This window comes from Danio aesculapii, chromosome 1 (assembly GCF_903798145.1).
Source record: "Danio aesculapii chromosome 1, fDanAes4.1, whole genome shotgun sequence".
NCBI lineage: Eukaryota > Metazoa > Chordata > Actinopteri > Cypriniformes > Danionidae > Danio > Danio aesculapii.
Window position 1 is genome coordinate 26,227,307 of NC_079435.1, and position 17,500 is coordinate 26,244,806.

Sequence of the window (17,500 nt, forward strand, 5' to 3'; positions counted from 1 at the left end):
GGGCGACCTGTACAGCTTTACTGTAGACATTTCCTTGAGTAAAAATGATGTCGTCTGAAACTTTGTCGTACACCACGCTCACCAAAAGGGTACCCTTTTGGCAGTGGAAACGCAAGCTTGATAAAGGTAACCCGTACTGTACCTCTCAGTGGAAACGGGGCATAAGCAACCACACAGAACACCCTAGCAACCGCCTAGCAACACCTTAGCAACCACTTAGTACACCATAGTCAACACCCTAGCAACATCTTAGCAACCTACTTATTTGCTCACTTATGTATCTATGCTGACTATTTTTAAACCAGTTGTTTAAACTTAAACTACTTCAAACACACACAGAAAAAAAAACAGCACAGCAACAAAACACTAGGCTTTCTCAAGCCACCATAAAGTTTGTAAACTTTTCTAGTTATTATTATTTTCATGACTGATGAAAGTGTTGTATTTCATTAAACGTACATATTGTAGCTTTTTGGATTTTGTTTTTTATTATTCAGCTTATATTTCGAGAATATATATTGTGCATGTGGAATAGAGCTGCACGATTAATCGAAAAAAGATTGCGCTCTCGATTCGACCCCCTGGACGATCTTAATATAGCATTTCATTTCTACGATTCGGCCAGTCATATTTTCAAGTTCCGGAGAGAAGCAAAGGTGGCCCACAAGTCTTCACATTGTTTTACATATGTTGTTCAGCAACGTGGACACCTCCAAATGGTGTAGAAAGAACCACATACTGTATTTATAAGGTATAATTCACCCAAAAATATAATTTCTGTCTTTTACGTCATGTAATGACGTATTCGCGGCTGCAAAATCACACATGATGTAAGCTGACCGGAAGTTGTTACCACAGAAAGGGCGGGTGCGCCCCTGTGATTGAAGTCTACTTTAGTGAACAGAACCTGCATAGGCTGTGGTAAACAGGTAATACAGTTATAAAAAAATATTCAGTTTGTGGCAAAGAGTGACTGTTTGGGTGCCACACGGGAAGTATGAACCGCACTTAGCAGCATACCTGTCAACCCTCCTGTTTTTCCCGGAATTCTCCCGTATTTTACAGTTCTATCCCGCTATCATCCCGTAAAAGTATCTTCCCGTATTTCTCCCATATTTTCAGTCTTTCTCTGAAGGGTGGCAAATAAACATTAAAGAGTCGAGCCTCCCTATACGCAACCCGTACCGCCGAACCACCAGGGGCCGCCCTTTGCTCTTCTGTGCTTTCGCTTTTACACATGAAAACACTTTGAAATAAACATAAAAACGGCGCGATTCCCTTCATTTTCATAAGAGATGCCGTCGCCCCTTCATATGCAATCCTCTAAACAGTCATATCGTTGCATGACTGTCAGCTGACGCGCTCCATAGTGATAAATAGACGCTGTTTCCCAAATGGATTCTGTACTCGTGAAGTTTTGGGTGCGTGTTTAAACAGATATACACATAACTAACAATAATATCATGACAATAATACCATGATGTTTTTTTTTTTTTCAAACACAAGTAATTTCGTCGTAAATGAGCATAAACGGTTAGGAAAACAGTCAGATGCTTTCATTATAACCTTAGATTTGTGCGTTTTTAAAGTGACACCTCTTATTTAATGAAATCAAATAAAAAAAAATCTAAATAAATCATTTATTCTTTGCTCTTTGTCAGTTATACAGTGAAGAAACAGCTAATGAGATTTGATAGCTTGATTCTATTTCATTATAATAGCTATTAATTTTAATAAGCTGAACTGTTTGCTTATGTATTTGCTGGTAATGTATACTATTTATTTTTTATTTTGTAAACAATAATAAAACATATTACTGACCATTTAACTTTATTTACAGCGAACAGCTCCAAATGAGCATATTTAGTAATTTGGGGATTTTTTTTTTTAAAGGGGGGTCGGGGGAATCCCTTATTATGGTGGGCATTTCCCTTATTTTAACATCCCAATGTTGACAGGTATGCTTAGCAGTGAAAATGAAACCGAAAGCGTGCACATCATTTAAATAATCATCTCGCATTACGACAAGCATTTAATGTTTTTCTTTCATAGCGAACACAGAGAGTTGTACATGAGAATAAATGTTTAACAATGTCAGTATAACTAGTCTAGCCTATATAATGTTGAATATAATGCTGGAGGGAATCTGAAAATGACAAATGTCTTACTTTACCACTGAAAAAAATGGTCTAATAATGTTGTCAATGACAGATTGCAAGCATACGTCTCAAACATAATAATTCAACTTCAGAATTATGAATAATTGTATTCTGATGTCATCACTTTACTTACTTTTACAACCAGGACTAATTTAAAGTCTGTTCTAGTCCACATTCAAGTCTATACAAAATTTAGCATTTTAACCAACAGCAGACCTACAGATAATATTAATATGGTTTACCATATGTTTGAGAGAAAACAACAATAATAATAGCTCACTCATATTAACCTTTATTTTACATACAGAATCGTGAGAAAATAGTGTTTTTTTTTTGTTTTTGTTATTTTTTTAAGCAAAAGAATCGCAACTCTCATTTTAGCCAGAATCGTGCAGCTCTAATGTGGAATTGTCTTTTCCTGAATTGATTGCTGAGATGTAACAAATCTTAATTGAGGTGGTTTTCCCAGCTTATCCACCTCATCTTTTGGCCATAGTGAAAGTGGGCGTGACTTACGCCTAGACCTCCCTCCTGCTTCTGCCTTCCTCCAATGGGCAAGCAGTTACCAGAGTGACAGTGACTCTGACTCGGACCGGCCTGAGGCAGACCCTGAGCAGGACGATCTAGCGAGTCGCAGATTTCGCTCCGTAACCTCTGCGGCTCCAGTGAACTTTGCAATCCCTTCAAAGCCTCAGGGCCCCAGGGTGCCCACTTATGTGACCCCAAATGCTGGGAAGTCATGGCTCACCTTGTCAGATGCCACACGATCGAACCAGAGGTCAGAGTTTAGAGAGTGTTTTGTATATAGATGGAGACTGCTGTGGTGACCTAATATCAGTGCTTGAGTACATCCAACTGCTCCTAACACCAAGTCTTTATTGTGGCTAATTAACTGCGTGCATTTGCAAGAACTACTTAGTTTTTCCAAACTGTTGTTCTGCTTTAGTGGAATGCATTTGGAAGAGTTATTGCTTGCTGTGGTTTGAGTGGATCTTCACTAATTTGCTGTATTGTTGTCATAGGAATTTTTCATACAAACCAATGCTGAATTATTTTAAATGGTGCAATATCGCTTTTCTGTGGTACTTCATTTCATACTTTCATCAGGCTGGTTGAATTACTTACAATGTTGCAGGCCACCTCAGTCTTGTCCGTCCCACCACAAATGCTGCATTCTCTATATGATCTTTCAGTTTAGCAGACAGTTTACAAATACATCTCACTATGAATCATTTAAGCATTTGCAAATAATTAGTTTATCATTTAAGCATTAACTCAACATTAAAAGACAATTAACTTTAATACAATTAAATTAACTCAACATTAAATGAATACAGCTACATACAAATGCTGTTTTCTTGACTTACTGTATAAGCATATACAGTATATAATGGGCTTAATGATTTTCATACTTTAATTATTCATTTTCCATAACTAAATTAAGTATTGCTTTATTTACAAAACGGTTATTTAGCTGTCAATTTTACATTTAAGGTTGTTCAAAATAAATAAATGTTTATCAAACCATTCAAATGAATTACTCTATGGTAATAAATGCTTTATTAGCGAACAATCCTACACTTTAGTGACCCAGTCTAAACTGAGGACTATTAAACTTTGAAATTCCCTTTAAAGGTGCTGTAGGTTTTTGACTCTTCTGCATGAAAATACCATAATATGTTTGCAGATATTTAGTGAAGTGAACATTCTTGTTTATCACAAAAACAATGCTGAAGTCAGATATTCTGCTTTGAAAATGTGCGCTACGTGCTAGAACGTCTGTCTTTGTTTTGGTATCTTTAACCCACCCAATGCCAATTTTATTTCAGTACCCCGGGTTGCCCCCGGGTTGCCTTGGTACCCCAGTCCAACCTCCAGTGGACTGTAGCAGATTCCAAAATAAGATGCAGATTCAGAGTTCCACATGAGGTGCTTATTAATTAGCAAAGAATATAAAGATTACGAATGTAAACATTAGGTGAGCAGCTTGCATTGTAACCACGGGTCCTAAAAACACGCTACATGATGAGATTTGCAGTGATAATTATTCTGTTTCCACCAGACGAAACGCAACAGAAATGTTAAGAATAGTGCACTTACTGCACTCAAGGAAATGGTAAGGTTTATAATCTAATTAATACACGTTAAACCTCTTTAACATGATTAAATGGACATGCTGGATCATATGTGTTGGCTTGAGTCACAGTTCTAAAAGTTCAATTATTTTCAAGATCTGAGGTGAAATATCAGCTGCTGCTTTTCAGTAGTATGGCAATAAATGTCATGAAAAATTTCATTCAAACTCGCATAATTAGCATTTAACACTAAATAAAGCACATGAGGTGTACCTGAGGTGATCATTTTTAGTTTATCCTGTTGTTCAGCTGCAAGAATAGAAGCAGTTTCTAAAGTTTATATTTCAGGTGTTGGTTAGAACAAAAACTTTTTAAATAGAAAATATTCCTTCTATCGTGTGCAGTTGCTTTGACTTAGAACACAGTTTAAATCTGCCTTTAGGCTCTATATTCAGGCACATTACTGTTGGTGTCGTCAATCTGGCAACCTGTGCTTGCGTGTTTTAAACCAAGAGTGCAATACCTAGTTCAACCACTGGGTGTCAAATGTACATACTGCACCTTTAATAATGACTATTCAAGGCTCAGTTATATTCTAAAGAGAAAATGAAATGAATGTGATTCAGAACAAAAGTATTCATTTCAATTATACAAAAATGAAACAACTGTTTCAAATAAAAAGAAATCTTTGCAATCTCATCTAAAAATAAAATTGCTGTACAATTAAAACGTTTCTGAAAAACAAGAGTGTCAATCTATATTATTTTGTATATACAACAAATTTGATTAAACAATATAATAATTTAACATATAAACATTCCATTGGTTAATATATTTTTAAATACTTTGTTTAATAATGAAAATAAGTTAAGTTTGTTTCTTCTCTAATATTGCAATGGATCAAACCCATAAATATACATTTACTCCTTTATTCATTTTTAATTTAAGTTTTAACAGATCACATTAAAGTGAAATTTAGTTTTAAAATGTTCAAATCAGGAACTTAAGACATGCATACATGCTGCGATTTTTAATTAATGCTCTGGCAATATACCAGTATAGTGAAAATAGTATCAAGTACCAATATTTTTTTTCATATCAAATTTCAGCATCATGACAACAACAGTTTGCTGTTCATTCATCTCTACAGGACTAATTGTGCTGTGATATTGCCGTGGATATCACTAACACTAAATCTAAAAGAGCACTTAACCGCTTTTGCATGCATGTCAATGCATGTGTTTCTTTGATTAATTTTTGCACTGGTCTTATATGGATGGCTCTTTCTTGGGAAGCAGTTTGTCATCCATTCCCTCTGAAAATGGAAGGACAGACTCTGATTCAGCTAATTTGGAGGAAGAGTTTCTTCAGCGAGTCCTGAGTAATGGCACGAGTGACTCTGATGAGGACAGAGGATACGCTGATCCTGTGCTGGATGATCTTTACGCACGTCGAGTGCTCGTCTCTGAGCATCAGACCTCCATCAATTCAGATTCAGATAAGTTCCTGCCCAAATTCTGGACCCCTGAGGAAGACCTACACGTGAGAAAGATCAGACTAGGGTCACAGCGCAGACCATGGTATAAGAAGATGCAGGGCTTAAGGTTTGTCTGATAACATGAGTTTTTTTTTTTTTTTTCGTTTATTTAGTATTTCGTAAAATAGTTTTTTAAATTGTTTTGTTTTCCCATTTGAACCCCCCCCCCCCCTTCACAGAAGTTCAGATGCCCAAATGTTAAAGTTAGGGCTGGGGGATTAATTGAAAAATAATCAAAATCGACATTCACAACCTATAATCTATCAAATGTTTCCAAATCAATTTTTTGGAAAAACCTTGAGACAGAATTTTTTTGTTACAATAAATTACTATTTACAATAAAATATTTGTTTACAGATGATATATTTAAAGTTATTTTAAGTTATTTTATTTAGAAGAGATGCTGCTTATTTTCTACTTTTAATATGAAAAAACAATAATAATAATTCATTTAGTTTCCGTAAGTGCAAGTTATTCATTTTCACTTTTTTATAAAAAAAGAGTGACTGTTTTAGGCAATGTGTGTTTTAATTTAAGTTGTTCAATGATGAAGTAATAATCATAGATAGTAGTGTGTGTTTCCTTCAATTATTTAAAAATCAGGTAATGCACGCTTCATTCAAAAATCTCTCACTTGTAATATGTAAGCATATTTACTGTACAAAATTTGTCAGTGAACTGTGAGGGCAAAAAAATTAAATACATAAAAATAATTTGTTCTTAATCGTAATCGAGTCAAAATGTTCACTTAATCAAGATTTAGATTTTAGGTCAAATCGCCCAGCCATAGTTAAAATCAACAAATTATCTTTTTTAAATGTAGAAATTCTTAAATATGATTACTTGGGCTTGTTTTTGAATCATTTTTCAACTCCCATAGAACCACTGTTCAACAATTGTAAGAACTCACACAAAAATGTTAAGTAGCTAAGAAATTGGATATTATAAGAGCTTGCATTATGAAATATTGTCATGCATTTTGGATTGGATCACTTTTTTTTTTTTTTAAGGTAAAATGTTCTTTTAATTTTGATGACAAATCGGTTTTAAAGTTTATTAGTTGTCCATAAAAATTAAGAATTAAGAGTATTAAGAAATATGTAAAAAAAATTTTATCAGAACACAAATATTACAAATAATATTATGTATTGAGAAATATTATTGATTTGACCATTATTGATTATTTGATTTTATTGTTGATGATATTATTTATGTTTTACAAAAAAACAAGTGACTTCCTATACTGCACTTTGTATACTGTTTTTATTTATTTATTTATTTTTTTGTCTGTCTATTTAAAATCTTTCTGTCTTTTTCCCCTCTTGCTCTGCTTTTGTTTTCTGCTGTTCTTTCTTTCTCTCTCTTTCTCTCCATCCTCTATAGCCGAAAGCAGTCTGGTTCCTCTGAAGATGACTGTGATTTTGATGTGACACCTTGGCTTGGTGCACCCGCTCCAAAGCTTTCTCCTGATCTCAAATCCTCTCAAACCTTTTAAAACATTCTTCCATTTCCAATTCTTATGTGTAGTACTGTTGAATAATCAACTCAAGTGGTATATATTTGGAAAGGAGTATTGCTATACTAAAAAAACAGATAACATTTTTATGAAAATACATTTAAGCTTTTCTTACTTGGTTATAGAGCAGATAGTAAAGTATATAACAGATACTATGTGTGTTTGCTCCAAAACTTTGCTTCCTTTTAATTGAGATTTATTTAAAGGAGCAGTTCAGCAAAAAAAAAAAAAAACTCCAGTTGACATTTGCCATCTCTCCACTTTTTCCAATCCTGTCTGAGTTTCTTTCTTCTGTTGAACACAAAAAAATGTCAGAAACTGGTTGCAATTGACTTTCGTAGTATTTTTTTCCTACTATGGATGTCAGTGATTAACAGTTTCTGTCATTATTAAAAAAACTACAAAAAATAAATAAATAAACAAAAAAAGATTCAATTAGAATAAATGAATCCTTTTTTGTCATTTTAGTTGAACTCTTCCTTTAAACCTAATGTAGCAGTTGTGGCAATCTAGAGATTTTTTTTTTTTTATATTTTTGCACTGTTAGTCTGTAAAAATGGCCTCCAAGACTGCATTTGTCCAGTATTTCATGAAAAACCCCATAATTGTTTTTCTGTTGCTTTTAGATTAAAGGTGCAGTATGTAAATTTGACACCCAGTGGTTGAACTAGGTATTGCACTTCTGGTTCTCTCAAGCAGATGCTGCCAGATTGAGGACAGGAGCGAGTGATTTAAACCGTGTTCTAAATAAAAGCAACAGCACCCGATAACAGGAATGCTTTCTATATTAAAAGGAGTTTTGTCCTAACAACACCTCGAATAGATATATTAGAAACAGCTTCTATTTCTCACAGATGAACAACAGAGAACTATGACAATGATCACTTCAGGTACACCTCATGTGCTTTATTCAGTGTTGAATGCTAACAACGCAAGTTTAAATGCCATTTTACATGACATTTATTGCCATACACTGAAACAGCAGCAGATAGTTCACCTCAGATCTAAAAGTTCCTCAGTTCACCTCAGAAATAAAACAAACAGTAAATTGAACTTTAGAACTAAACGCATAACTGTGATTTAGCATGTACAATTAATAATGTTAAAGATGTATTAAATAGATTATAAACCTTATCATTTTGTGTTTGAGTGCATATTCTGTGCTTCCAAATGGCTGTATTTAAATTTCTGTCGTGTTTCGTCTGGTGCCGCCAAATTGCTTACCACTGCAAATCTCATCATGTAGCGTGTTGTTACTGTAGGACACGCGGTTACAATGTAACCTGCTCACCTAATGTTTACGTTCGTAGTATTAATATAATTTGCTAATTAACCTCCTAGGGCTTGAGTGTCCACATACGTGGACAGCACATTTTAGCTTACGTGGCTATTTAAAATACTTTGAATGTTTTAAATTTTGTTACAGACATAGTTTTGCAGTAGATGAAATGTCCCAAACACTATTTTTAACTGTCCAAAATGGGAAAAAAAATGTTTTTACTCTGATAGTCAAAGCAAGTAAAAAAAAATAAAAATCTATGTTAAATGTGCATTAAAAAAATCAGGAAAAAGTGTTTTATGTAAATTTGACCACGAGTCCACATATATGGACATCATTTTTCTATAAAAGTACATCGTATCAAAAGATGATACTTAAGTTTTTAATTCAAATTAGGTTCTAATAAGCCCAAATAGCAAAGAGAAATAAAAAATGCATGTAAAAACAACTTGGGCTTTAAGAAGTTAAAAACCTCATGTGGAACTGAATCTCTCATTTCGAAGTCTGCTACTGTCCACCGGAGATTGCATTTAGGTCACGGATGCATGCCATCAGAGCCTTTCTAAATAAATTAATGATATACGCTGTTTTCCATTAAGGTAACCCGGGGTGCTGAAATGTAGTTAGCTAAATTGGCATTGGGCAGGTTAAAATAACCAAAACAAAAATACATTTTCAAAGCAGCATTTCTGACTTCAGCAGTGTTTTTCACATAAACAAGTATGTTCCCTTGGCATGTTTCTTAAATATTGTATATGCAAACATATTATGATATTTTTATGCTTTAGAATATTCTCAAACTTGCATCTTTCATCAAATGAAAGATCCCTAACAGCACACACAAGGTCCTTCCTTTTAGATTAAGTTTAACAGAAGATGATTTAAACGGTTTGTTTACTGTTGTCATTATCATATTTTAAATGGCAGTATATAATGTACATATTTTTAACTGTTCCATTGGTGTTTTTCGTACACTTCAATGTTTGTCATTTCTTTCAGTTTTTTTTGAAGTGTGTAATGTAATGTCAAATTAAGTCAACTGAAGTGTCTCAATAAAAATACCGACTCTGTAACACACAATTTGTGTGAATTTTATACTTTTGTATGTTTGTCTTTTTGTTTTAATTTATTTCTTTACATTATTTTATATTTGTTGATTTTTAATTTTATTAATATTTTATTGTAAAGTTATTTTAAATGAACAACATTTTAGTTTTTGTAACTCTTCTTCTGTATAATATATACTTTTTGAATTCCTGTTATGGCTCACCCTAAAATGGAATTAGGAAAGCTTTTCTCTGTCCATTGAACTGTGAAAAAGAGTAAATGGTAGATATTTCATGAGGTAGTAAGTTTGATCAACATGATGGTGGGTAAATTAACTAATTTGTCGGCAGTTTGTTTTTAAGTGGTATAGGGGGAAATCTATAGAGAATTTTACAATAAAATATTTCATTATTTCCCAGATTTGGCATGAGACGCTCTCGGTACACAGGGTGAGTTGTTGTTGTTGTTGTTGTTTCTGCTTCTGCTGCATTTTTGTCTGTTGTCAATATTATTATTATTATTTTTTATTTTTATTTTTCAGTGGTGTCCTGGTCATCTTGCGCTGAAAGTCGCTTGACTCCTTTAGCATAACTTTATTTTGCAGGCTGCTTTATGAGTTTAAGCTTTTGTTTAGTTGCACAATTGATCATTACACATGCGTCAAGGTATATAATGCTTGCTAGTGGTGTCTCCTGCAAATAAGCTTTGTTTTATCCGTGTACGCTTCAATGCATCCACCATTTATGTATGTAAGCTGAGTTTAAGCAAATAAGGGTGCTACTGTTTATCTGAGCTGAACTATGGGAAAAATTGAGACCACTTGGAAATTCACATTTTTTTCTTTATATAGTTTTGTATATAATATCTTTGATTTAGGTATGGCTGGAATAAAATGTTTTAGTTTTATTCTACAAAGTCCGTAGATGGATATTTTTATTGTCTTCCAAGAAATTTCTTCCAAATCTCAGACATGTTTTAATTTGATGTGATTTGAAATTCAGGGTTATTTGTTATTTATGATTTATACATTGGTATTTTGTTATCTAAAATTCACAAAAACATGTTTGAAAACAAATTTAATGATAAAACAACACAATTTATATTTAGACTTGTAGAAATATCATAACTTTTCATCATAAATCCAGAGAAACTGAACATTTTCAAGTGTTCTCTTAATCATTTCCATTGTTGTATGTTTGAGTTTGCTATTTATCTGTCTTTTTTACTTCATGCTGCTAATGGCGGTTTATAACGCAGCTCTTGCAGACTTTGGGTACAGTATCATGTCTTATTTAACCTCTAGATGTCACTGCAACACAAGGATTAATTTGTAAATAGAAGCCAACTTTGTAAAGGTTTCTACATTTATTACTTGTATGAAGATGACCTTGCTTTTCTCCACCTAACAGAAGCAAGTCCATGGGTGACATTACACTGGAGCCCATACCACAGGAATCTGATAACAGCTCCAGCTTTGACTCTCTGGTGCCTCTTCATGTTCACCAGAGGTCTGTTGGAGAGCTAAGCCTCGATCCCTCAGCCTTACAGAGGGTTCAATATGAGCAGTTACAGCACATCCGGCAGAGAATGAAGGAAAATGAAGCCAAGTGGCATGAAGTGAGTGATGGTTTTTGGAAAAATCATGTTGTACATCATGATAGCAAAACTGAACACAGATGGTAATCGCTAAAAATGTACATAGTCAACATATACTCTTGCCTTATGTGGTCACAAACTTGTATATTTATGTATGTCTGTCTTCTGAAAAAAAAAGTTAAATATGTTTTGAAGAATTACAGTAACCAAGCCGCAATATATAAATATAAAGCTACAGTTGAAGTCAGAATTATTACCCCCCCTGAATTGTTAGCCACCCTGTTTATTTTTTCCCTCAATTTCTGTTTAACGGAGAGAAGAATTTTTTGATACATTTCTAAACATAATAGTTTTAATGACTCATTTCTAATAACAGATTTATTTTATCTTTGCCATGATGACAGTAAATAATATTTTACTAGATATTTTTTAAGTCACTTCTATACAGCTGTATAGAATGTAACACTTTAAAGTGACATTTAAAGGCTTAACTAGGTCAATTAGGTTAACTACGCAGGTTAGGCATTGTATAACGATGGTTTGTTCTGTAGACAACCGAGAAAAAAAAATAGCCTAAAGGGGCTAATAATTTTGACCTTAAAAAGGATATAAAAAATTAAAGACTGCTTGTATTCTAGCGGAAATAAAACAAATAAGACTTTCTCCAGAAGAAAAAATATTATCAGACATACTGTGATGAAATTTGGTTACCACTGATTTTAAATATTTGGACAAAATTTAAATTTTTCTCAATGTCATCCAAATTTTACATTGCTCATATGAATCTTTTACTGAAGTCACACCTAACACATTAACACCACAATACAACATTGTGAGAATGTTTTAAACATGCCTCTGCCAAATTTCAGACAAATTAACCCCCGAAATTAAAATGTTGTTTAATTTAATCACATCGAGACTATCCAGTATGTGTAGCTGACCTTTTTTTTTTCCCTCCAGAAAAAATTACTTTTATTTTACCTGAAACTGTGGTTTTTGATTCAAAAGATGCAAATCAACAAATACTGGCTCTGAGAGTGAAATAAATAAACGATTCATATTAAAAATTACAAATAAACGTAATATGTTCCGTTATTTTTATATTTTTAAGTCAAAAAATGACATTGTTTTACAACTTGACAAAAATATACACTTAACAAGTGTTTGACATCATAAGTGTGTGTTTTTTTACATGACATCTTGACATTATCATGACAATATAACTTGTCAAGTCTGTCCTAAACATGATGCAGCAGATTTTTTTTTATCAAATTTAAGAAGCTACTTGGCTTTATGGCCTAACGTTACATTAAACTGTCATGTGTTTGGCTTTAGCTGTCATGAGGCCATTATAAATGCCTTTTTTTTAAGATATTATACTCACTATTACTTGAATCTGATGACAGAGAGTCATTGGCTTTGGGGATTGTCATTTTGAGGCTGATTTGAACCCCTCAAATTGGTTGCTTAGATCAGTGTTTCCCAACCCTGTTCCTGGAGGCACACCAACAGTTCATGTTTTGGATGTCTCCCTCATCTGACCCATTAATTTCAGGTTTTGGAGTCTCTTCTAATGTTCTGATGAGTTGTTTTTGGTGTGTTTGATTAGGGAGAGGATGAAAATGTGTACTGTTAGCGTGCTTTCAGGGACAGGGTTGGGAAACTCTGCATTAGAAGAGACTCCAAAACCTGAAGTTAATGGGTCAGATGAGGGAGACATCCAAAACATGAACTGTTGGTGTGCCTCCAGGAACAGAGTTGGGAAACACTGGCTTAGATGACATCTTGCCATTTAAGTCAGTAACAGATTGTCTATTTGATTTTGTTTAACATGTGCAAAGCAGATTTATGAAATAATCCAATTAATGGTAGGTGTACAGAGCTGTACTAGCGTGCTGCCATTTCCCAACTCACCCTATACTATTATATCAAATAATTTTATAACAGCCTCATAAGTATTTTTCATGACCTCAACTACAGTGGTGCAAAATAAATGCATTAAAATGTTATTAACTGTTAATTGTCTGTTAAATATTTTTTATCAGTGCCATTTTTCACTTTAATAATGTTTTTTTTTTTTTGTAAAGAAGAACCTTCTACCAACAGAAGGTCAGATAAGAGACCATTTTAAATGTAAAGATTAACAGGTGTTAAAGTAAAATAAGATATCCCATATTAATAATAATAATAGCAATTATTGATTTACTTAAAACATCTTTATTTTGTCAGACTGATGCTGGTATGGGGGTCTGTGGGGGTCCTGATATTATTGTTTGACATTTCTTTTATTTCGCTGTGTTTTTTTTCCCTTCGTATTTATCACTCAATTTTCACCTCTGTCACTGCAGGATCTGAGCAAGTGGAAGAGCCGTCGGCGGAGCGCAAACTCAGACCTGCACAAAAAGCGAGAGGAGAGAGAGCAGATTGAACTCATTACCAGTGCAGGAGGAACCAGTGCCCTTAGGACTGCACCGCTCACTGAAGTGCCAGAGGAGAGGTACATACTGTAAATACCTCTGTGTTTAACTCGCATGAGAATGCTTTTACATTTTTTATACATTTTTATCTAAAGGAGTACTTCAAATACAAATTATATTTAATATTATTGATGCAGCTGCCGTTTTTTTTACAAACAAAATAAAGGCGTTTGGGGACTATGAGCAGTTGGCTCTAAAAAAGAACAATAACCGCATTCCCACATTTCATAGAATTTCTGGATAATCATGGACGTTTTAAATGCTTATTTTCTAGGCATATTTTTTTGCTCAAAACAATTCAGTTCAGTTCACCTGTGTGTAGCGCTTTTACAATGTAGATTGTGTCAAAGCAGCTTCACATAAAAGATCATAGTAAATTAAAATAGTGTAGTTCAAGTTGAGTTCAGTTTAGAGAATATCAGATTTTTGTTTGTGGTTTAAAATTTCCTTTCATTTATCAAAGATTTTTTAGCACAAATGTGTTTGCCTGTTGTCATGGTTAGGCTATTTTTAGTGTCATTTTATTTCTTTCTCGCTTGTTGGTCACACAAGTTGAATGCAAACAGATGCAACAAGACCCTGTGTGATTTAAAAAATATATTTTCATGTATTTTCATTATAAAATAACAAACACTGTACATCTCTCTATATTTAGGCTAAAACATTTATTTATTTATTTATTTATTTGTGCATGTAAACATGTATGTTTGGACCTTCATTTTACCTGTCCTTGTTTTTAATTTTAATTTCCAAAATGAATCTTAAATGACTTTAGTTTACAATGATAAAGCTTTTTAACAAGTTTTTAATGATTAATGAAGGAATTATAATGCGTTGTTTCATTATTTCATCTTCATTTACAAGTAGCAGGGTAATTTCAGCTACTATGTATTTCAGTTCGTTTGCATCCTGTCCCTTTGTGTGCCCTGGTGGCATAGTCACAAACTGCTGTTACACCTACTGTCAAAACACGTTCTTAATCCCCTAGTGGTGTGGCGGTAATGGTCATTTTGAAGTGTCACCTACTTTACATTTTCTGCCTTGTGCTCATTATAGGCCATGGAAATGTAGTTTTTTTATTTCCATAAAAGCTCAAGGAATTTGACATTTGGCTTAGAGTGGGAAGCAAAAATATTAAAAGTAGTTTTTACAAAATCATGCTGTATTGTGACTTTTGAGAGTACAGTATCATTACATGAAGAACGAACTAGGTTTTACTGACTATGGACAACTTTGTTTCTACACAGCAACAGGTTTTAAGGGCCTGAAAATGCAGACTCTTGAAAACTGATTTTCAATCTTCCAATAATCACCTCCACATAAACTAGAAAAATGTTTTTTTTTTTATTACTTTTTATTACTGGTTTGGTCTACAGGTACTTTTTTTGCTTTTAATACAGGCGTTGTCAAACTCCAGTGTCCAGGTCCAGTGTCTTGCAGATTTTAGCTCCAACTTGCCAGCCCATGTGTGTCTGAATGCAGTTGGAGCTAAAAATCTGCAGAACACCGGACCTCCAGGACTGAAATTGAAAACCTCTGTAAAGATGAATTTTAAAATTCATAAACGTACATATAACAACACACAACTTTTCAAAAATACTAAATGAACTTTATGGTTTTGTGTAGAAATACTATTAAGGTAACTGCAAGTGTTGCTTGACCTCTAACATTTAAGTTAACATTTGCTTTCACTTTAAGGAAGGAGTGCCATTTTACTGAAACTCTGTCTTTGTGTTTCCTTTGAGAGACACTATGATAAATGAGAATTTTTTTTGTTTTGTCCTAAATGTTCCTTAAACATACAATGACAGATTTCCTAATGCTGTGTGTACAAGAGAGAAAAGCACTGCAAGGCAATGTGACAAAAGCCAGCAGAGCCTATTATAATCAGTCTGGATGTGGTATGAAGTGATAAGTTCCCCAAGTCAACTGATGCCCATTCTGTCGAATGCAATAATAGCTTGATGTAAATTGCACAGTGCAATTTTCTTGACTGAGACCTAATTTATGAGCCTAATTTACATAAGAGACATGCTTGTGCATAAAGGGATATCAATAATTTAAATATTGAAGATGCAGAATATTTTTTGCAGCTGTGACTGCTAAACTAGGGCTGTCAAAATAAATCAGACAATTGTCAGACAGTTACACATTCATTTAATCTAACACTGTTTCCATTTCATGTTTATATTTGTTTATAAAATGTTTAAATGTCCATGTATTGAAATAAGGAACAATGTTCAGTAGCTTTATCATAAGCCTTAATTAAAGGTGCATTCGATATTTCTTTATCTAACATTGTCTACTGTAGCACCATAAAAGCCTCTATCGACATCAGTCTGCAGTTTTTTTTTTTCATTGTAATGATCTTTTTTTCTCTAACTTTCATTGTAATTATTTTTTTGCACTACTTAAAATATGCCCAACTAAATCTGCCCAGCTTCGTTCATTTTAAAGAAATTGCTCAAATGTATTTTTTTTTCATGAACACTAAATGGATAGTTCACCCAAACATGAACCCATCATATGACGAGACGAGATGGCGGCGCGTTCGGTTCGCGAGGCTCAGTGTCTCTCCAGTTTCTGCAATTTTGCAGTATTATTCCTGCTCATTTCGGGTCTGTTCGTGCAGAACAGCAGTGCCTTTACATCGTACACCCGACAGGACATCTTGGATATTGGATTGTGCATTCCGGACAGTTTTATTAACAATCTTCGACTCATCCCTGAGATCGCCAGAACACCCGGGCCGAAGAGCCCTGCCCGGCCGGGCGGAAGTGCTCGGAGGCGGCGCAGAGAACGTAAACAAAGACGGGGGAAGCGCGGCAGGCTAAGAGCTAAGCTAAAGCTAACACCACACCGGCTCTCTTTACCCAGCATCTTTCTCGCCAATGTACGGTCACTGGTGAACAAAATGGATGAGATTCGACTGCGCATCAACCACAGCAAAAGATTATGGAACTGTAATGTCATGATTTTCACAGAAACATGGCTAAACAGCGGGATACCAGACAACGCTATATCGCTAACGGAGCATCAAACATTCCGAGCAGACAGAACGGCGGATGACTCCGGTAAGACCAGAGGCGGAGGATTATGCATTTATATTAACAAAGCTTGGTGCACAAACTCTGTCGTCGTTGGGAGACATTGCTCTGTTAACCTGGAATTTCTAATGGTTAAATGTAGACCGTTTTATCTGCCACGGGAGTTCACCTCCACCATAATAACTGCCGCTTATATCCCTCCTGACGCTGATGCCAAGCTCGCTATGAATGAACTTCATGCAGCCATCAGCAAACAACAGACTGCTCACCCGGAGGCTGCTTTTATTGTTGCGGGGGATTTTAATCACTCAAACTTAAAGACAGTGCTCCCCAAATTCCATCAAAACATTTTCTGCCACACAAGGGGAAACAAAACTTTAGACCAAGTTTACACAAACATGGCTGAAGCATACGCTGTGACCCCCCTCCCCCACTTGGGTCAATCAGATCACCTTTCTTTGTTTCTCAACCCCAAGTACTCACCCATTGTCAACCGTGTGAAGCCATCAGTAAGGACCATCAAAGTGTGGCCTGCGGGGGTGGACTCCACACTCCAGGACAGGTTTGAACACACAGACTGGAGTATGTTTGCTTCCCAGGCCACATGTGGCTCTCACACAGACATTGATAGTTACACTTCCTCTGTTCTGGAATATATCAACACCACCATAGACAGTGTTACAACCCAGAAACAGATCACCACATACCCAAATCAAAAGCCATGGATGAACAAGGAGGTGCGCCTCCTGCTGAAGGCACGCAATACT

At 34.7% G+C, this 17,500-nt stretch overlaps 1 protein-coding gene across 1 annotated transcript in view; it reads left to right on the forward strand.

Moving 5' to 3' along the window:
* Window positions 1-17,500, forward strand: part of lmo7b (LIM domain 7b) — a 90,605-nt gene that overhangs the window by 26,988 nt on the left and 46,117 nt on the right. Inside the window, exons 10-13 of the mRNA XM_056458048.1 lie at window positions 2,656-2,937; window positions 5,533-5,838; window positions 11,023-11,230; window positions 13,558-13,706. Of these exons, the coding sequence (XP_056314023.1) occupies window positions 2,656-2,937; window positions 5,533-5,838; window positions 11,023-11,230; window positions 13,558-13,706 (945 nt within the window). The remainder of the gene's footprint in view (window positions 1-2,655; window positions 2,938-5,532; window positions 5,839-11,022; window positions 11,231-13,557; window positions 13,707-17,500) is intronic.